The sequence below is a fragment of the Grampus griseus genome (genome assembly GCF_964374135.1).
Source record: "Grampus griseus genome assembly, chromosome: 19".
Taxonomy (NCBI): Eukaryota; Metazoa; Chordata; class Mammalia; order Artiodactyla; family Delphinidae; genus Grampus; species Grampus griseus.
This window is the reverse complement of record NC_139013.1, coordinates 41,287,454-41,308,229: the sequence shown is the minus strand read 5'-3', so window position 1 is coordinate 41,308,229 and position 20,776 is coordinate 41,287,454. Positions and strand designations below refer to the sequence as shown.

Genomic DNA, 20,776 nt, shown 5'->3' with positions numbered 1-20,776 from the left:
CTCCGGGGACAAAATAATTCCTTTTTTCTCACTTTTGAGTGAGGGAAAGGCAAGATGTAAAGAAATGCTAAAGTTTAAAAATTCATCCTATAGTTGAAATTTGGAAACTTTGTACAGCTTTATTACCTATTAACTACGTGTTTGGGGGTTGGGTACTGCTGTTTTTCTAGCAATTAACCCCAAATGAAACTACAGTGAGAAGGCAAGAACTTGATCTCCACTTGATCTGGTTGTAGATACTTGTGATCTCCCTCCAAACCAAGCTTTAGGATCCAGAAGCTTTTTACCTTCAACTCTCACATTGTTAGATGGCGCTCTCTAGGTAGAAGAATGACACTGTGATACATTTAAGGAAGCAAAATATCCTAATCGTGTTTCTCAAAATTTGAGAAATGCATAGATCCATTAACATTTTTTAACATAACTTCAGTGCTATCTTTATTATGTTATAAAATGTATACAGACATAAAACTCTGCCTACAGTTTCTATAGAACTATACAACTTACTATGAACTGGTGATTGTTTTGCTGAATCTAAGTCACTGCTCACCACATGAGTAGTGCTAGGACTGTGGCAGTGGTGGGACTCTGGTGGGGATGCCTGTGCCACTATGTACTGAGAAATGATCCCAGTCTCTCCCACCTTCACCTTAGTGAGACTGCTGCAGAGCCTCTGTGCCTCCAGACTGCTATGATGTCATCTGGCCTTTGCTGGAACTGAACACAATTATGAAATGTGTTCTTCATAACATAACACATAGCTGTGACAGTTAAAGTATTACCACTTGGAGTCACTGTGATGCCTTCTGAAGCAATACTTGGTTAGAAGGTACTCATGCTGTTTTGTTTTTTAAGATTATGGCTGAGATAAAAACATTTAGACATTGTCAGAACTCAGAGACTAACAGACACACTGTCCTGATGGGTAAGAGTCTGAGGCCCACTCAGGGCCCCAGCTGTGCCAGCTGTTCTTGGAGATGGTGAGTTAGCCACTGGAATCTCTGGATGTCCATTTCCTCATCTCTAATGTAGTAGGTAATAGTACTTCCCTTGTAGGCTGTTGTGAGAATAAAATAAGATGCACGTAACTGTCTCCGCCATGAAGTCAGCCTTTTTCCCCCTGTGGGTGCTGAAGAAGCCACAGATAAAAGAAAGATCAAGGGTTTGAACAATAGTCTTTTTATTTATTTGTTTATTTATTTATTTTTTGGGGCTGCACTGGGTCTTTGTTGCTGCATGCGGGCTTTCTCTAGTTGCGGCGAGCGGGGCTACTCTTCGTTGTGGTGAGCGGGCTTCTCATTGCTGTGGCTTCTCGTTGCAGAGCACAGGCTCTAGGCATGTGGGCTTCAGTAGTTGTGGCACGAGGGCTCAGTAGTTGTGGCTCACAGGCTCTAGAGCGCAGGCTCAGTAGCTGTGGCGCACGGACATAGGTAGCTCCGCGGCATGTGGGATCTTCCCGGACCAGGGATCGAACCTGTGTCCCCTGCATTGGCAGGCAGATTGTTAACCACGGCGCCACCAGGGAAGTCCCTGTAATAGTCTTTAAGTGGATTTTGGATAGCTTTAGATGACTGTATCAGTCAGGTGGAAGGTAGCAGAATGAGGATTATCAGTGGAGGGGTTTGACCACTGTCTCTTGCTCATTCTTCATCCATTTAAATTTTTACACACACTTCCATGCTGTGCTTTGCTCGCCTAAACTGTAGCACTGGGCAGAAAGAGGTCTGTTGAAACAGGTGTTGCCCCTCACGTCTTATAGGAGGGACACGTATCATCTAGCAATTTGATACGAATGAGAAAAATCTCCCCAGCCACTGTGTACCGAGAAATGAGTCCGTACATTCAGGTGGTTGTAAATAAATTTGCCTAATGTTTACCCCCAAGAGGCAAGAACTGAAAAATGACAGCCCAGAGGAGGGGTGGAAATCTCTCTTCTGAAGTAATAGATTCTACCTAGCACCCGTGATGTAGGTCTGGTAAGCCACTGAGTTTTTGAGGTGAAAGCAAAATTCTTTCCTGTGAGCCAAACGTGGGGTACCATGCCAGTTCTATTCTGGAATATCTATGTGTGGCCCTGAGACTGGCCTATGTGTGACTTGCAGAGTTAATGATTATCCCAGCAGTTGTCTAAACTGCTTGGTTCCACTGGGCTGCTGCAAGCAGTTAGAGCAGTCTCCAGAGAGCAGCATGTTCCCCTTGCTCTTTGGTGCTGGACTGGTGGTTCTGAACCTAGTGAGCTCTGCAAGGAGCCAGAAGACAGAACCTCTTAGTGGCTCTGGGGACCAGCCCCTCTTCCGTGGTGCGGATCGATACGACTTTGCCATCGTGATCCCTCCAGGAGGCACAGAATGCTTTTGGCAATTTGCCCACCAGACTGGATACTTCTATTTCAGTTATGAGGTGGGTCATACTGGGGACTTGTTTTTCTTGTTTGTTCATTTCCTTTAGTAAAGGGGGTCAGGTTTTAAATGAACACAAGGTTCTAGTTGTCTTTATTATGCTGTGACTCCCCACCTGTTAATGAAACAGACCTGCAGTTAAATGGAAACTCCTGATGGATGAATAATCACTAAAACATATGGTTTGGCTTCTCAAATTGGGGGCTGTGGAAGTGTGCTCAAAGTCATGGGACAAACCGGGTGCCTCTTCCTGGAGAGGTAATCATCACACTTACTCGAGTTTAGAGATGAGAGGCGAAAGAATCCATTTTTTAAATATTAAAATAATAATGGATATGGTACCAAGTTGAATGAAAAGTCACATGAACTTTGGAGACAAACCCAGAGATTTCAAAGATGCTTCAGTTTATGAGGTTGGGGGAGCAACATTTACACTCTTGCCTTTAGGGGTAATTCCAGCAAATTGGAGAATCAGTAACTCAAGGCTTCTCTATGCAGTCAGACCTGTTGCTTTTAGGAAGGTAAATGTTTTCAAGTTGCCTGTTCACAGGCCAAGTACTTTAATCCATGCTGTGCCCAAGGATGGTCTGCTCAACAGTAAACTTAGAAGCTGTTCATTTCCTTTGTTCTTTATCTTAGAAACCTATTAACTTTCTAAATTTTGTTTACAGAGTAAAAGACTATGTTGATCTTATTCTACTCCAATGTAACTTACAATTTATTTTAAATTAACCTACCAGAGATTTTTCTTATCTCTGAATTTATAATAGAATAGTAGCTACTAGTCAGGTCACTGTAGCCTGGGCTTATCAAGACGCAGCTTGGAGGCAAGTACCTATTGAATGCCTTATTTATTTACTGTCAAGCATCAAATAAGCCCAAATCTAGTATACCACTGGGGAGGTCAAAACCAAGTGAGTTCTGCCAAGAACTCTACAGCCAGATTCATATACACCAACATGTCAGCTGCATGGTCTGAGATGTGTTTTCTTACCAGGGGTGCTATTGGCATTTGGGTCATTTCTTTGTCCTGCTTACTATTTCTAACACGGCAGGCTATTCAGCATTGCTGTCCCCGCCCCCCTTCCCCTACTCGCAACACCAGGGCAACGTCTCAGCCCAAATTCAAAGTGGGGGTTGGGCAGTACCATCCCTGATTGAGAACCACTGTGCTGATGGTCACTGGATGTCAATCTTACCATTCAGCTAGCTTCCTGATGATGCAGCAGGAGCTTTTCTCCCTCTTTCATGTGTCTCGGCAGGTTCAGCGGACACTGGGAATGTCACATGACCGGCATGTTGCTGCCACTGCACATACCCCACAGGGTTTCCTTATAGACACCACTAAGAATGTTCGGGGCCAGATTAACTTCTCCACCCAAGAGACAGGTCTGTTTTCGTCATCACGGCTATTATAATAATCATACGTTTCTTTGAAATTGGGAAAATAATGCGGAAATATTGAACTTAATTAAGTACCTGAGATGTAAAAGCTCTGGCTTTTTCACATATGGATGGTGAAATAGTAAGAAAAAGATTTAGCCTTCAACACCAAAAACCAGATTTCCTGGAGACTGCCAATGGCCAAGGACATTAATCAGCGGTCCACTGGCAGTTTGGAAGCAGTCTCCAGGTGACTAATTATTATAACTCCAGGGTCCAGAAGCTCGATTTTATCTTATCATCTCCAACGAACCAGATTATTGGAAAGTGATCACAACAGGCAGACCCACTTATGATACAGAATTCCAATTAATAAATTTATTATGGGACAGTATTTCTTTTCAGTCATCAAAACACTTGAGCCAGTTACCAAAAAGCAGAACACAAGGAAATGCATGGCCATGAAAAATATCCGCATTCTACAACAAAGCACTTCTCCAGTCACCAGAAAATTCCTACAGCCAGATCGAGCCTGTCCTCACCCTGGACGGCACCAGTCAGTTTGAACTGTCCTCTCTACCAGCCAGGTGCACAAAAAAAGACTATTTCTCAACAGGGACGTAAGAGAATCACTGAGTGGCACAGGATATTCAGCATTATTATGCAGCATCTTTGGCCCCTACGTAGTGCCTTCCAGTCATTTCGACAATCAAATACACTGCCACACCTTTCCAACCCTGCTCCTCCTCACTCCTCCCCCATCACCACACGCGGGGAGGTGACCCCAGTTGAGAACAAGCACCAGTACATACCCCAATCATCAGCCCCCATACAGACCACCTTGCAGGAAGTTACTCCAGTAGGATAGCTTCTTTCATTCACAAAGCATACATTTTTTCCCTACTTTCAAATTCAAATGATATCCCAACTCTCATGGTATGCAAGAAGCAAACACTATGCTCTTAATATGCTCTTGATCAGAAATTCCTTAAGAGATGTGGGAATTATACGTTGAAAAAGAGGAAGAAAACATTTTCTATCCAACATAGAGCTAAAGCTACCAGTATTTGGCAAAACAATATTATAAATAATTAGTAAAATAAGTTTCAAGTAAGATCAGTATCTTCCACATCAAAAACTGGATTTTGTACTTCCTAAGTAAAAAGAAGGTGCTATAGTAGCACATTTAACACTGGAGAAGAGTTATCTCCAGGGAAATCTAGAGGGTGGGAGGGTGGGAGACCAAGATTTGGTAATGATCTAGGGATTCCTACAGGTTTTTATCAGCTTTGTCTAAAAAATCAGCAAAATCACTTTGGTTCTGTACAAGTATACCTCAATTTTGGAGTCTTCTATGAGGGGCCTGAGATGGACCACAAAGAGAAGAATGAAAGAAAACAACTGAATGATACTTTGGATGCAATTGAGGTAACTGTTTTGTGGGAGAGAAACATCCATGGAAACTGACTTTAAATTTGGAGGAAAGATTAGAATTATGGGAGTAATATCATCAGAGTGAGGGCTCATTTGGGTAGAAAACAAACAGGCAAAGGGATTTGAAGCCTTTAATTAATTTTGTGACTTGGAGCTCTTGAAATTCCTCACTTGTTTTATACCACGAATTGGCAAACAACGGTTCACAGGCCAAATCTGGCCCACTGCCTGTTTGTTTTTTAACTTAGATACAATTCACCACTTTAAGTGTACAGTTTAGTGGTTTACAAGGTCCTGCAACCATTACCAGCATCTAATTCCAGAATAGTTTCATCACCCCAAAAAGAAACTGCAGACCTATTATTCACTCTGTGTTCCCCATGCCCCTCAGCCCTGGGTAATCCCTCACTAATCTACTTTGTTTATATAGATTTGCCTATTCTGTACACTTCATATTAAGTGGAATCATACAATGTGGACTTTTGTCTTTGGCTTCTTTTATTTAGCATGTTTTTAAGGTTCATCCACATTGTACCATGTATTAATACTTCATTCCTTTTTCTGGATGAATAGTATTCTATTGTATATTTAAAACACATTTTGTTTATCTACATATCAGCTGGTAGACATCTGGGTTATTTCCACTTTCTGGCTATCATGAACAATGCTGCTGTGAGCATTTGCCTACAAATTTTTGTGTGAACATGCTTTCATCTCTGTACACATATAAGCGGTATACTCTGCTGGCACATATGGTAACTTTTTACCTTCACTGAGGAACTGTTATATTCCACAGTGGCTAAACCATTTTACACTCCCACCAGCAGTGTATGAGTGTTGCAATTTCTCCATATCCCTGCCAACATGTTATAATCTTTTTTGCTATAGCAATCCTAGTGGGTATAAGTGGTATCTTGTGATTTTTGAGTTGTGTCTCCCTGACACTGAGCATCTTTGCATGCTTTTTTGGAGAAATGTCTATTCAAATCCTTTGCCCATTTTAAAATCTGGTTATTTGTCTTTTTATGATTGAGTTCTAAGAGTTCTTTATATATTCTGGATACTAGTCTCTTAACAGATATATGATTTGCAAATATTTTCTCTCATTTTCTGGGATCTCTCTTGACTTTCTTGATAGTCTGCTTGATGCACAAAAGCTCACTGCCTGTTTTTGTAAGTGAAGTTTGACTAGAAGACAGCCATGCTCATTTGACAATTACAGTTGGCCCTCTGTATCTGCAGATGCAGAACCTGCAGATGCGGAGGGCTGACTATGGGATTTCAGCATCCTCTGCAGGTCCTGGAACCCATCTCCCCACTGATAATGAGGGACAGCTAACTGGACATATTATCTATGGCTGCTTTTGTGCTACAGTGGCAGAGCTTAGTAGTTGCAAGAGACTGTATGGCCTGCAAAGCCTAGAATATTTACTGTCTGGCCCTTCCATAAAAATTTGCAGGCCCTTATCTTTTACCATATACAAAGAACAGAAGACATCACCCAGAACAGCAATGATATGCTGAGTACATGTCTAAATCTAGAGATAATCTGGAGGAACTTTCTAGTTTTAGCACTGAAGTTTTTCATTATAAAAATTATTTTTTTATAACTGAAGTCCAAGCAATTTTTTCATAGACAACAAAACTAGCATTTATCAACAACTCCAATAGCCAATTTATTACATACTATAAAATCGTAAGTTACTCAACTTCCAGATAAACTAGGTTAGTGCTGGTGGGTACCCAGGGGAGGCTAGATGAGGTTACGGAGGAACCCTTTCTGTATTTCATTTTCTGTCCTGCAGAAGAGTACACGAAAGCTGCAGAACAATATCTTTCACATGTGGCGATACTACAACTTCGCTCGCATGAGAAAAATGGCTGACTTTTTCCTACTCCAGTCAAACTATAACTATGTGAATTGGTGGTCGACAGCCCAGAGCCTTGTTATTATTCTTTCTGGGATCCTGCAGCTGTATTTCTTGAAGCGTCTCTTCAACATCCCAACGACTACAGACACAAAGAAGCCAAGATGCTAAGCTCGAACAACTACAGTGCCCTGGCTCTTTTCTTCTGGGGCACAAGCTCTCTCAAATCTTTGTAAAGTTATTGGGAAAAAATCAATTTTTCTTGTTAGAAAGTTGTAGCCTATTGCTCTCATCTACACAGGCAAAATAGCAATAAATAAAAGTGTGTAAAGTTTTGACGTTGACTATTTCTAAAGTACACACTAAATGCTACCATCAAAATATTGTCCATCGTACTGCAGCCCCTTAACCTTCACTATGTTTATTTAGAAATTAACAGAGAACCTTGGAAGGGAGAAAAGTTGAAAAATATGGGACAAAAACATATAAAACTGGGTTTTATATGTTGCATACAAAAACAGGAGTTGGTAGAGTGCTTTTTTGTAATTGAAAAATGATTTATTTTTAGAGATGTCACCTTTGGAATTTAAATTAAGCAGTATATGCACTAAAGAAATTGCTTTACAATACAGGTACTTAAAAATTTTTTTGTCTGTGACATGTTTTTCACTAAAAAATATTTTAGTAATTCTAAAAATAATTTTGGAAGGCATGGGAGAAGGATGGAGGAGCTAAATTATTATTTCAGGGTTTCTGAGTAGTGCTTTTTGTCCAGTCCAGTCATGTAATTAAAGATTTGTAAGAATATATGTATAAATGAATCACTTTGCTGTACACCTGAAACTAACTCAATATTGTACGTCAACTATACTACAATAAAAAAATTTTTTTAATTAAAAAAAAACCCAAAAGATTTATAAGAGAAATTGTTTTAGAAATCAAGGTGATAAAAATAACATTCAGCCTGGGATCATACCATTCAAGAAAAAGAGTGAGAAAACCGCTTGTAAAAGCCAAGATAATATAATCAAATTATGTTCATAAGATCCTACTCTTAGTAACAGAAATACTCAGTATAAATGTTACAGAAATAACTCTTACCATTTATTCAACACTCTCATTTGCCAGGCACTGTGCTAGATGCTTTACGATCACGATTTCCACTTCTAAAAACTATTCTTAGGAAGACGGCTAGGCTGCTTTTTGAAACAGAAGGAAATGAAGCTTATTAAAGTTTAATGACTCATCTAAGGCCATACAGCTGGTAGATGTGAGAACTGGTGTTTGAATCCAAGTTTTTTTCCACACTACACAGCACCTACCGTAAAGAAAATTGGCAGAATAAACTGCTCTTACTGTTTTATCCAAATTTCATTTGTAAAATTCCACACACGACCTACTATTCTGATGGCAATATCTATCTTTCATAGTATTAATAAATAAGAAAATTCATTACGTTCTTATCATGTGTTTGGAAAACAGTGTTATCACAGATAACAATACGCTATTCTTGTCCTCAGTTCCAACAATTTAGAACCTGTTACTCAAAACAAGAAGCCCTCTGATTCAAATATAAAACACAGCATTCTAGTTAGTCATAATCACAAAGATCCAAAACCCCGTTTTTGAGCCATTTCTGCATAATAAGAATCCAGCCTGCATTTGTCCATAATAGAATATTAAACTAAGAAGTCCCTGAAGAGGTCACAGTGTTGACAAAATTCAACATGATGGTGGAGCCTACACAGACACAGGAAACAAAGCTAGGCCCTTCCACACAGCCACAAGTCCTCGCGATGATTTCGTTTTAAGTCAATGTCTCTTCATGCCGCACATATTCCCCAATGTCTGCTTGATGAAATACCACAATCGCCATGGGGTCTACTTTCCTGCAGTCTTGTGTAGACTTTGCTGCCACCCCAAAACCCTGGGATTCAAAAGAAGAGACACTGATTCACTCAAGTCATTCAATAAGTACGTATTGAGGTCTGGAAACAACAAAGACGAAAAGATACAGTTCTTTGAAGAATTCAAAAGGTGCTGAGAATTTAGTCTCTCAAGCGCAGACTGAAAATACATCCATCTTGAATAAAAAGATACTTGATTTTTTAACAGCAACCATCTCTACTCACCAAAGGGATGTCTGCCATGGAGTACACCACAACTCCCTGGTATTGAGAAGTATTTTCAGTGATTCGACCAAGTCCAGATTTCAGCACATGGTTCCCATACAGGAAGGATTGCTCTGCTCCAGGTTTTATCCACACTTTATACTGTAAAAAAGAGAATTAAATCCAAGAGACATAAAAATGCTAAATAGTTAGACCCCTGCAGATAGGCTAACTGCTAGATCTATGGTTAATTTCTTTCTGTTTATCCCTTATGAACTAAGTTTTTTTGGTTCTTTTATTTATTTTCTTTTCAGTTGAAGTATAGTAATCTATAATACCATGTTAGTTAAAGGTGCAAAACAGTGATCTGATATTTCTATACATTACAAAAAGATCACGATAATATAAAGTTATAGTATCTGTGTCATCTGTCTCCATACAAGATTATTAAGATATTACTGACCATATGCCCCGTGCTATATATGTCACCTGTGAGGTTCGTCTGTCTTGTAACATGAATTTTAAAGAAAAGAGAGAAAGAGTCATGCTTCCCTTAATATGTTCACCCCACGAAGAGACCAGCCAGGAGGTTCTTACCTCGACTCTACAATCAACTTCTCCCATGGGCAGTTTAACAGCTCTTTTTCTGTACCCCACTACGCTCCTCTTCACAGCCACCCATTTGCTTTTTGGTCTTGGGCTGGGTCTGCATAGGCTTTTCAGTTTCTACTGGAGATAACCACCACTGCGGCCACATAGGGCTCCTACACCTGAGCCCCGACCACGCCCAGGCATTAAGATGTACACACATCTCCAGGTGCTGGCACTGACCCTAAGCACCGTCAGCGACTCCGTCGCAGAAAAGGTGCCCAATTCTGCCTTCTGATGTGGCCCTCAGCCTAGACTTCCTCCATCCCTAGTGGCGGACTGACACCACCCCACAAACCTTGGCATACGGTGCTAGGTAATCCAGAGCCGTGATGTGCAACCGAAACTTGTGGGTCTTCGTGAATTTTCCGAAGCACGTCCCCAGCGACACCAGCTTGTCACCGGAGATGTTGGCGGCCAACTTCAAAATCTTCTCACTGAAGGGATAAAGAAAAAGGCAGTGTCAGATGAGGGAGGCTGGAGGGACCCAGGACCCCACCCGGCTCCATGCTGCCTACCCGGCCCCGCGCCGCCTCACCTCACGTAGTACACCCGGTCGTTGTGCAGCCTGAAACAGTAGGTGCCGTCGGGCCTGTCGACCAGCAGCTGCAGATTCTCCCCGATGCTGAGAGCAAAAGGAGGACTAGAGGCCGCGCCCGGACTCATCCCGGCACCGCGCCCCCCGCTCCACCCATGCCCCTCCGCGCCACCCACACACTCCCTCTTCTGCCCCGCGCACTCTTACTATTTTGCTATCTTCTCAAACATTACTCGCGTCTCCTCTTCAGTCAGAGGCCGCATTTTCCCGCTGGGTTGGAACGCCGGATCCTCGTGCCTCAGTTACCGGAAACGGAAGATCAGCCGCTCCTTGGCAACCTCAAAGCCTGCCTCTCTAGCTGCTTTCCAGTCGTTTCCCCACGCTAGCGCCCCGTAACCTGGACGACTATCGGGGAAAGAAAGCGGGCCTGATGAGAAACCATAGAGACCGGAAGTACGCCCCGGCTGCTTTCGATTCTACGGAGTCAGCGCCCTCGCTGAGCGGGAGGGGAAGTGACGCTGCTGCTGAGAAGATGGCGGCGACAGCGACTCTTCCGCTCTCGACTACGGCCTCGGCCACAGCGACGGCCACCGCGGCTGCCCTCGGGGAGGTGGAGGATGAAGGGCTCCTGGCGTCGCTGTTCCGGGACCGCTTCCCGGAGGCCCAGTGGCGGGAGCGGCCCGACGTGGGCCGCTACCTCAGGGAGTTGAGCGGCTCGGGGCTGGAACGGCTGCGGCGCGAGCCCGACCGCCTGGCCGAGGAGCGAGCGCAGCTGCTGCAGCAGACGCGCGACTTGGCCTTCGCCAACTACAAGACCTTCATCCGCGGCGCCGAGTGCACCGAGCGCATCCACCGCCTCTTTGGCGACGTGGAGGAGTCGCTTGGCCGCCTGCTCGACCGCTTGCCCAGCTTCCAACAGAGCTGCAGGTGCGGCGGGTCCGGTGCTAAAGGGGCTTTTAATACCTGTAATCGCTATCATTTACGACGATAGAAATAGCTAACACTTAGATAGCGCTTACCATATGCCAGGTTCTCCTCTGAGCATTTCATTAATCCATTTAAACTGCACAGCAGCCTTCGAGGTAGGTATTGTTATTTGCATTTTGCGTATGAGGAAGTTAAGACACAGAGGTTAGTGACCGTCCCAGGGCACAGCTAGTAAGTTTTGAAGTCAGAATTGGAACCCAGCAGCACGTCCCTCTCTCATAGGGCTGTTGTGAGCACTAAATAAAGAGAATCCATGCAAAGCACTTATCATTGGGTCCGACATAATTAACACTCTACAATTGTCAGCTTAATATATGTGCATATTTATGTAAACCTATACACACAACACAAACACACAACACACATGTACACACAACAGCTTGGACCAGAGGTCATCTGCTCTAAACCGTTCATTGATAGGAGGCTGACAAGGAAATCCTCCCGTTTGGGGACAGTTAAAATCATCATCCAAAAAAAAAAAATCTTCCTTTTTGACCCATATTCTCCCTCCCTCGACCCTCAATCCATTATCCCTAATTCTGCCTTCCAGTCTTTCGTGATAAAAGTTTAAGTTTTCTTTTGAGTCTTTGCATATTTGAGAATAGCTTTCATACTCTTCCAATCCCTTAGAATAGATGGAGGGCTTCACAAAGCAGGTGTCTGCAGTTACCGAGAAGAAATGGAGACTGTAGCAGGAACTGAGGTTGGACCATAGCATAGGAGATTAAGAGGCTGAGGGAACTTGGGGGTAAGGCTGTAGTTCTAGGCTAGTTAGGGCATTATGAAAATAATAAGAATAGCTGTTATTAAAGGAACATTTACTCCATATCAGGTCCTATGTTAAATGCTTTATACACATCATCTCATTTAATTCTCACATCCTTATGAGGTGGGTCCTGTTACTATTTTACCAATGAAGAAACAGTTCAGAGAGCCTAAGTACCTTGCTACAGCTTGTTAAGTGGCAGATCTGGGTTCAAATCTTTTTATCACTTATTAGTTGTGTGATCTTGGACAAGTTGCTTAAAATCTCTGGGATTAAAATTTCAAGGGTAAAAGTACTTATCTAATGGGGTTGGTGTGAAGATTAAATCAGATAAATCAGCCCAGTGCTCAGTTCATAGTAAGTGCTTGGAATTTGTAGCTAAGACTTGGATGCAGAGCAGTGAACCACCAATGTACTCCTGATTGTTACTAGGAATTTTGTGAAAGAGGCTGAGGAGATCAGCTCCAATCGCCGAATGAACACCCTGACTCTAAACCGGCACACGGAAATCCTGGAAATCCTGGAGATCCCTCAACTCATGGACACCTGTGTCCGGAACAGCTATTATGAAGAGGCCCTGGAGCTTGCAGCCTATGTACGCCGACTGGAAAGGAAATACTCCTCCATCCCTGTCATCCAGGTAGCCAACTTGCCCAGAGAGGACTCAAGCTGATGTTCTTGTGATCAGTAATTCTGTGGTCATCACTGACCCTTTAGGCAGAAACCTTAGGGAAACTCCTTGCATTTTTCACATCAGTTTCTGCAAGGCAGGCAGGCTTGATCATAAAACATACATTCATTATTCAGTCAGCTGATAAATATTAATCATGTGCCAGGCATTGATCTAGATGCTGGGAGTACAATGTGAACAAAGACAAGGCCTTGGCTCTCATAATCTGCTAGTTGGCAAATAAATAAATAATATCCTTTCAGATAGTGTTAAGTATCTTAACAAAATAAACCAGGGAATGGGGCAGGAGGCTAAGGTGGGTTACTCTAGGTAGAGTGGTCAGGAAAGGCTCTTCTGGTGAGATAACATTTAAGCTGAGACCCAGATGACGAGAAGGAGCCAGCCACATGAAGATGTGGGGGGAGAGCCAACCAGAAAGTGGTACGAACAAGTATAGCAGGCTAAGGAGGGAAGAAGTTGGAGTGTTTGAAGTATAAAGATAGCCATTCTGGCTGGATTGCAGTGAGCAAGGGGAGAGCATTAGGAAGCAGGTGAGGGCAGAAGAACCAGGCAGGGCCCGTAGGCCACAGTGAACCAAACCTTTGCTGGTGAACCTGTATGCATCAGTTTTAGGAAATCTACTTTGTATGTCAGGACAGCAGTGGGAATGTTGGTCTGCAGTATTCAGGGTTAGTGGAATGGGTTCCAGGGAGTGTCTTTCCCAGCGTGGTGACTCACCCCCTGTGTCGTCAGGGCATTGTGAACGAAGTGCGCCAGTCCATGCAGCTGATGCTGAGCCAGCTGATCCAACAACTGAGGACGAACATCCAGCTCCCTGCCTGCCTCCGTGTCATTGGCTTCTTACGGCAAATGGATGTCTTCACCGAGGCTGAGTTGAGGGTCAAGTTTCTTCAGGCCCGAGATGCTTGGCTCCGATCTATCCTGACTGCCATCCCCAGTGATGATCCCTATTTCCACATCACGAAAACCATCGAGGCCTGCCGTGTCCATCTGTTCGATATTATCACCCAGTACCGTGCCATCTTCTCAGACGAGGACCCGTTGCTGCCCCCTGCCATGGGCGAGCACACCGTGAATGAGAGTGCCATCTTCCATGGCTGGGTGCTGCAGAAAGTCTCACAGTTCCTGCAGGTGCTGGAGACTGACCTTAACCGAGGGATAGGCAGCCGTCTGGACTCTCTGCTGGGCCAGTGCATGTACTTTGGACTGTCTTTTAGCCGGGTAGGGGCTGATTTCCGGGGTCAGTTAGCTCCTGTTTTCCAGCGAGTGGCTATCAGCACTTTCCAGAAAGCAATTCAGGAAACGGTCGAGAAGTTCCAGGATGAAATGAACTCCTACACCCTCATCTCAGCTCCAGCCATCCTGAGCAGCAGTAACCTGCCTGCTGCTGTTCCAGTCACTCAGCCGGGGACCCTGCAGCCGCCCATGGTGCTCTTAGACTTCCCACCGCTTGCCTGCTTCCTCAACAATATTCTGGTCGCCTTCAATGATCTGCGCCTCTGCTGCCCCATGGCCCTGGCGCAGGATGTGACTGTGGCCCTGGAAGATGCCCTTGCCAAGGTGAGCACATACTGTTGGCTCTCTTCTGGGGCCTCCTTTAGTAATAAGTGGACAGACTTTTGTAATAAACCAGTCTGTGTGACAGTGGTGCCTGCTGACTTCGGTTTAGTGTGGTTTTAGAGGTTTTTCTGGTTGAAAGGCTCTGGTTAGTCTCCTTTCATGAAGTGTCTCACCTGTAGTAATGGTTCAGTAATATATTGATTTTCTATTGCTGCATAACAAACTCACACAAACATAGCAGTTTAAACAACACACATTTATCATGTCTGTTTCTGTCGGTCAGGAGTCCAGGCACAGCCTAAATGGGTTGGTCCTCTGCTCACAAGGTTGCAATCAAGGTGTTGGCCAGGCTGTGGACTCATCTGGAGCTCAGGGTCCCCTCCTTTCAAGCTCACTCACAGTGGCAGATTTCTGTTCCTTACAGTTGTAGGACTGAGGCCCTCAACTCCTAGAGACCAGCCCACTCCACAGGCAGTTCAGTGTGGCTTTTTGATTCTTCAGAGCCAATGGGAGAGCATCTCTCCTTGCTAAGTCTCCTTTAGAGGAGTCCTCAACCCTCTTTTAAGAGGCTCATCTAATTAGGGTAGGCCCACCCAGGATAACCTCCCTTTTCATTAATTCAATCAGCCGGTTAGGGACGTTAATTAAAACAGCCAAATCCTTCACCTTCGCCATATTCTGTGGGTTAGAAACAAGTCACAGATTCTGCCTGCACTCAAGGGAAGGAGATTACACAAAGGAGTGGATACCAGGGGGTGGGGATTACAAGAGCCATATTAGAATTCTGCCTAATACAAGTAATACTACCAACATTGCTAATATCCGAGTATGGTGCATTTTTACACATTAAATCTTTAGATATTGGGTGTTTCTTATAATTGATGACATCTTACAGTTGCTGTCAGCCAGGTGGCAGTTGTGATGTGGTTGTATAAAATCTTTCTGTTGATGTCCTCCTGTAAGAAAGAGCAAGGAGGGCTTCCCTGGTGGTGCAGTGGTTGAGAGTCTGTCTGCCAACACAGGGGACACGGGTTCGTGCCCCGGTCCGGGAAGATCCCACATGCCACGGAGCAGCTGGGCCCGTGAGCCATGGCCACTGAGCCTGCGCGTCCGGAGTCTGTGCTCCGCAATGGGAGAGGCCACAACAGTGAGAGGCCCGTGTACCGCAAAAAAAAAAAAAAAAAAAGAGCAAGGAAGCATGAGCAACGAAGCTTTTTAGGGTCAGTGAAATTCAGATAATAGTAATTAGCTAATATTCATCTAGAGCTTACTTCATGCCACGTAATTTATCATACTTTACACATATTAAAACTTAATTCTCACAACCCTGTGAGGTTAGGTCCTGTTGCTGGCCCTACTTTATAGATGAGGGAACTCAGGCACAGAGGGCGTGGGGTGCTTAAGTAATCACTTAGAGGCCATAGAACCAGTGAGTGGCACAGCTGGAGTTTGAGCCCAGAACGTCTGGCACCAGAGTCTATGTTCGTTATTTATTTATTTGTTTGTTTGTTTGGCCGTGCCTCTTGGCTTGTGACCAGAGATTGAACCTGGGCCCTCGGCAGTGAAAGCACAGAGCTCTAACCACTGGACTGCCAGGGAATTCCCCAGAGTTTATGTTCTTAACTCTGTCACTGTGACCCTGCCTGTAATGTCAGCTAGGCTGTTATTTGTATGTGGAACTTCTTTTCCAGCTCTAATTTTTCCTCCTTTACAATTTTCTAGTGGTTCTAGCATTGTGGAACTTCAGAGGCCTTACTCAGTAGAAGCCTTTTATAGTGTTGCTTCATCTTCCTGGATCCACCATAGTTCTGGTCCATCTCCCATGGGAGCCAAAAGCAATGTATTCTGTGTATAATTTCATGATGCTCCTCCACTGGAACTGGAAACTGCACTAGTAATAAAACTAGTTGGATAAGAAATACATCAGTGAAGTGACAGAATTGTGAAGATTGACCACAATTGTGAATTTAAACAAGATAATAATGTCATGTACGGTTTGGAACAACTTTCTTCATGAAAACTTGAGGGCTGCACATTTGTACCTAGTTTTATACACTGCTGATGGTGATAGACTAACCCGGTGATTGATGGTGCCCTTGTCTCTTAGGTAACAAAAGTAATCTTGGCCTTCCATCGTGCCGAAGAGGCTGCCTTCAGCAGTGGGGAGCAAGAGCTCTTCGTCCAGTTCTGCACTGTCTTCCTGGAAGACCTCGTTCCTTATTTAAATCGCTGTCTCCAAGTCCTTTTTCCTCCAGCTCAGATGGCACAGACCTTAGGTAAAAGAAGGGAAAAGATTCTTAAAACTATTTTATTGACATAATTCACATACTAAATAATTCACCTATTTGTAAAATTCAAGGTTTTTAGTAAGTGTACACAGGTGTGCAACCGTTACTACCATCTAGTTTTAGAAAGATCCCCGGTGTTCATTTGTCGTCATTCCCCAATCTTGCCCTTAGCCCCTGGCAGCCACTAACCTTTCTGTTGCAGTAGATTTGCCCTTTCTGGACATTTCTTATCAACAGAATCATACATTATGTTTATATCTAGCTAAGTGGAAGAAGCCAGTCACAAAAGAACCACATAATGTATGATTCCATTGACATTAAATGTTTACAGATGGTGTTTTTAAAATATTTTTTAGAATTTACCTTCCCTTCCCTATGCCCCCTCTCTCTTTGCCTGTGAAGGGGGTGTGGGAGGCACAATTTCCCAAAGGGTAGTGGGCCAGTGATCCCACCAGCAGAGTGGCTGCTCTCTGCTCCCCCGCTTTTCCTTGGGCCTGTCCAGGGAATCCAGTGCCTGCTGAGGCTCTCCTGGTGCTTTTTTTCTCCATCCGTCCTGCACTGTTCTGTTTCCATTACTTTCAAAGTCTGGCTTTACCGCATAGGCGCCTGTCCCATATCACAAAGGTAATTTTTACTGTATTGAAATATGGTAACTGTGTTCGTTACTTCCAATAAGTGTTTTTTTGTTTTTGTTCTTTTACCTGTGACACATAATTAAATTCATTAAACGCTTTTTCCACTTCTATTCTTTACCATCTGGGCCAGGCATTCCACCCACTCAGCTCTCCAAGTACGGAAACCTGGGGCATGTGAACGTCAGCGTCGTCCAGGAGCCTCTGGCCTTTATCCTGCCGAAGAGAGAGATGGCCTTCTGTCTAGACGACAAGGAGCTAGTCCCCGAGGTCACAGCTCCAGCGCCAGAACCCCCAGACGAGGGGCCAGTCCTCGAACCTGTCACCCCGGCTTTCCCTGACGGGGGGCAACAGGAGGTGGGATCCGTGGGACCACCGCAGGCAGCCGACGAGCCTAGTGCAGGCACTTGACAGGCGCCCCCCCGAGGGGCTTACTTACTGCAGCGCCCGGTGGGAACGGGAGTTGCCGCGCGTGGGAGAGGCTGCGAAGGCATAATTAACGGGAGAACCTCCTGGATATTCTTGTAAATGCTTGATTAAACTATCAGAAATGGAATTAAATAATAAAGCTGGTGGACGCCACCCAGAGGCAGGCTGCGAAGCATGAGCGGCGCCGGCGTTCCCGGAAGGCCCGCGGGAACTGCACTTCCCGGAGTCCCTGGGGGCGGGAGCTTCGGCTACGGGGGCCGGCTAGGGACGCGTGCGGGCGGGTGGCTAGGCTCCACGCGCCATGGGTCAGCTGGGGGCTGGGCTGCTGCTGCGGTGGCTGCGGGCGCGTGGCTGCGTGAGGCCGGCCTTGCAGTGGGGAGAGCGGGTAGCGGGCGGCGGCGCCCGGGCCTGCAGCTCCAGGCACCCCCCGGATGGCCTCGAGGGCCCGGCGCGCCGGCGCTCCTACTGGCGCTACGTGCGGCGTCTGGTGCAGGGAGCGCCGGAGCCGCCGTACCCGCGCGTGTGCCAGGTCGGGGACCCGGCGCTGCGGGCCGTGGCGGCCCCGGTAGAGCCGGCACAGCTGGCGGGACCCGAGCTGCAGCAGCTGGTGCAGCGGCTGGTGCAGGTGATGCGACGCCGCCGCTGCGTGGGCTTGAGCGCGCCGCAGCTCGGAGTGCCGCTGCAGGTGCTGGCGGTCGAGTTCCCCGAGGCGCTCTTCCACGCATGCGCGCCGCGCGTGCGCGAGGCCCGTCAGATGGAAACCTTCCCCCTGCGCGTGTTCGTGAACCCCAGCCTGCGTGTGCTGGACAGCCGCCTGGTCACCTTCCCCGAGGGCTGCGAGAGCATCAGCGGCTTCCTGGCCTGCGTGCCCCGCTTCCAGGCGGTGCAGATCTCAGGTGCGCGGCGGTGGGGTCCCTGGGGCGGATAGGTAAATGCGTGCTCTCCTTTAACCTGCGGAGGCGGCGGCCTCGGATCCCACGAAACGGTTTCCGCAAAGTTCCAGTTAAAGCGTAGACATGTTGATGGCTGATCAGCGGAACCTACCTACCCACGAGCAGACCCTGGAGTGGACAAAATTCAGGACTGACGCGATGCGATGGGGCAGAAGGCGCCTGTGAGAGCAGAGCCAGCTCAAGTGGGGCACAGGGTTGGGGGGTTGGGGTTTGGGAGGGTGGCCTGATTCCCCTGTTAGCTCACACCACATCCTCTGCCCTGTCACTCACCTTGTGCCTGTTTGTCTGTCTCTCTCTCTCACACACACACACTCTCTCTCTCTCTCTTCTGCGCCAATTAGATCTGTCACGTGGAATGGGAGAAGTAGAACCCAGCTTTGCCTAACCCAAAGTGATAAGCCATTACCTGTCATACCACAGTATGTTTTGCAGAGTGTGATTCTTTGCTGGGGTTGGGATGATTTTTCCTCTTGAGCAAGTCACTTGGGAAGATCATTTCTCATTTCAGCCCCATAGCGAACCCAGCAACCTACTCGTCAGAGTTGGGAACCAGGCTGAATACTTGGTAAGAGGCAGAGTTCAGACTTCTTTTCTAGGAAGCATAGGGGCTGCCGTCTGCATTCCCTTCTGATATTGCCTCTTGTAAATAGGAACAGCCAGGGGCAAGGAAAGGCTAAGTAGGTTGAGAATGATGCAGTTCAGCATGTCCTCACCCAGGCTGTACCTTCCTTTTCAGGGATGGACCCCGGAGGAGAGCAGGTGGTGTGGCAGGCCAGTGGGTGGGCAGCCCGCATTATCCAGCATGAGATGGACCACTTGCAGGGCTGCCTGTTCATTGACAAAATGGACAGCAAGACATTTACAAACATCCATTGGATGGAGGTGAATGACTAAAGCTTTCCTGCTGCATCTGAGGACCCTGAAAACCAAGACACAAACATTTTGGCTTTAAGCTGGGCATGTCTTACCTGGCATCGACTTGGTATTGGCTCTGCTCCGACAGAAAACAATGGCCTGTCAAAGCATGCCTTCCCGAGTTGGAGGAAGATGTTAATGTTTGCCCTGAAATGAGCTATGGACAATGTATTGCCTTTAACTTGAGAAGAAAAATAACTCCCCTGAAGGAGTGGACATTTCCTGGCAATTTTGTATGGAGATAAAGATGGGGCACGGGCAAGTAAATAGCCACTCTCAGTAGACATGATTTCAGAAGAGCTGTATCATCTGTTCCCAAAGCCAAGATTAGATAATATAGTCCCCAAACACCTGAAAGCTGTGTTTTAAAATGCGGATTAAGGCTGTGGTTGATCGCCTTCACCAAGTTCTTATGTTTACAAAGGGCTCAAGTGTGCTACCTGCATAGTCTCCATTTGTTTTGGATACCAGTTTGCCTGTGGAAGTAAAACACAAGACAGAATGTACCCAGTTCAATGACAATATTAACGTAACTGAGTATTCATACATTTTAACAGGTTCAGATACAGTTTAGGTCTCCAGCTTTTGCTTTCCACCTGTAACAGACCTGGGGAAGACTTTTCTGCTGAGATCTCTTAGGCAGCTGGTACTTGGCTCATTCTTTGGATGGAGGCCATGGAGCAGGGCTAGGGGAGGGGTGATATAGGTTTCCTCACGATCTGAAAGAAGAGTGTTCTGATGAAACCTTTCCTAAGCTGAAATAGCATAAATTGAAGAAGCAGTTACCTTGGGACACATCTTGCTAACAGATGCACAAAATAAATGGAGATAAAGCACAGATAGTCACAGATACAGTTCAAAACTGTGGTGGCTTGATGCTGAGCACAGCTCCCAGGTAAGGAGCTTGGCGGTGCCACTCTGGCAGCTCTGAGTGCGTGCTGCTTCTATAATGGCTCACTGCAAAACAAAAGCTGAATGCTATTTCAGCTTTCACCTTTTTCGTAGAAGTGAAAATCCTCTTCAAATTTCTTTCCATTAGTGAAAACAGGTACTAATATAGGTCTTTCATAAAAGCAAAGCAGTGTAAAGTGAAGTTACAAAAAGTGGGGGATGCCTGTAGTTGAGAAGGAGCAAAGAGCCTCTTCCTGTCACAATTAGGGCAGAAACAGAAAGC

General features: G+C 45.6%; 3 protein-coding genes across 6 annotated transcripts; 2 read left to right on the top strand and 1 right to left on the bottom strand.

Moving 5' to 3' along the window:
• Nucleotides 1–2,187: 2,187 nt before the first annotated feature.
• Nucleotides 2,188–7,963, top strand: TMED6 (transmembrane p24 trafficking protein 6; the record flags this gene model as incomplete). The annotated part of the gene is made up of 4 exons (XM_082676300.1): nucleotides 2,188–2,400; nucleotides 3,662–3,788; nucleotides 5,059–5,210; nucleotides 7,022–7,963. 4 exons carry the CDS (start codon nucleotides 2,188–2,190, stop codon nucleotides 7,253–7,255), a joined length of 726 nt encoding a protein of 241 aa, XP_082532426.1. The 3' UTR covers nucleotides 7,256–7,963.
• Nucleotides 7,964–8,043: 80 nt separating this feature from the next.
• On the bottom strand, nucleotides 8,044–11,437 carry NIP7 (nucleolar pre-rRNA processing protein NIP7). The gene is made up of 6 exons (XM_082676301.1): nucleotides 11,401–11,437; nucleotides 10,589–10,786; nucleotides 10,382–10,468; nucleotides 10,142–10,280; nucleotides 9,217–9,357; nucleotides 8,044–9,011 (listed from the first exon to the last, which is right to left on the bottom strand). The coding sequence occupies exons 2-6, from the start codon at nucleotides 10,642–10,644 to the stop codon at nucleotides 8,892–8,894; spliced, it is 543 nt and encodes a 180-aa protein (XP_082532427.1). The 5' UTR covers nucleotides 10,645–10,786; nucleotides 11,401–11,437; the 3' UTR covers nucleotides 8,044–8,891.
• COG8 (component of oligomeric golgi complex 8) lies at nucleotides 10,911–20,479 on the top strand. Of its 4 annotated transcripts, XM_082676297.1 has the most exons (6): nucleotides 10,911–11,308; nucleotides 12,567–12,774; nucleotides 13,558–14,385; nucleotides 16,493–16,661; nucleotides 17,439–17,614; nucleotides 19,405–20,479. In XM_082676297.1, exons 1-6 carry the CDS (start codon nucleotides 10,914–10,916, stop codon nucleotides 19,579–19,581), a joined length of 1,953 nt encoding a protein of 650 aa, XP_082532423.1. In that variant the 5' UTR covers nucleotides 10,911–10,913; the 3' UTR covers nucleotides 19,582–20,479. The 4 variants fall into 4 exon arrangements, with proteins under 4 accessions (XP_082532423.1, XP_082532424.1, XP_082532422.1 ...); XM_082676298.1 differs by lacking the exon at nucleotides 19,405–20,479 and having other exon boundaries at nucleotides 17,400–17,900; XM_082676296.1 differs by lacking the exon at nucleotides 19,405–20,479 and having other exon boundaries at nucleotides 17,439–17,897.
• Nucleotides 20,480–20,776: the final 297 nt, after the last annotated feature.

Bases quoted from the DNA above. Each gene is read 5' to 3' on its own strand.
- NIP7 (XM_082676301.1), bottom strand. From the start codon at position 10,644: ATGCGGCCTCTGACTGAAGAGGAGACGCGAGTAATGTTTGAGAAGATA. The intron at 9,358-10,141 runs GTTTGTGGGGTG...TCTTTTTTACAG, and splicing joins ACCTAGCACCGTATGCCAAG to TATAAAGTGTGGATAAAACC. The intron at 9,012-9,216 runs GTGAGTAGAGAT...TTTGAATCCCAG, and splicing joins CCATGGCAGACATCCCTTTG to GGTTTTGGGGTGGCAGCAAA.
- COG8 (XM_082676297.1), top strand. From the start codon at position 10,914: ATGGCGGCGACAGCGACTCTTCCGCTCTCGACTACGGCCTCGGCCACA. The intron at 11,309-12,566 runs GTGCGGCGGGTC...GATTGTTACTAG, and splicing joins AGCTTCCAACAGAGCTGCAG to GAATTTTGTGAAAGAGGCTG. The intron at 16,662-17,438 runs GTAAAAGAAGGG...CATCTGGGCCAG, and splicing joins TCAGATGGCACAGACCTTAG to GCATTCCACCCACTCAGCTC.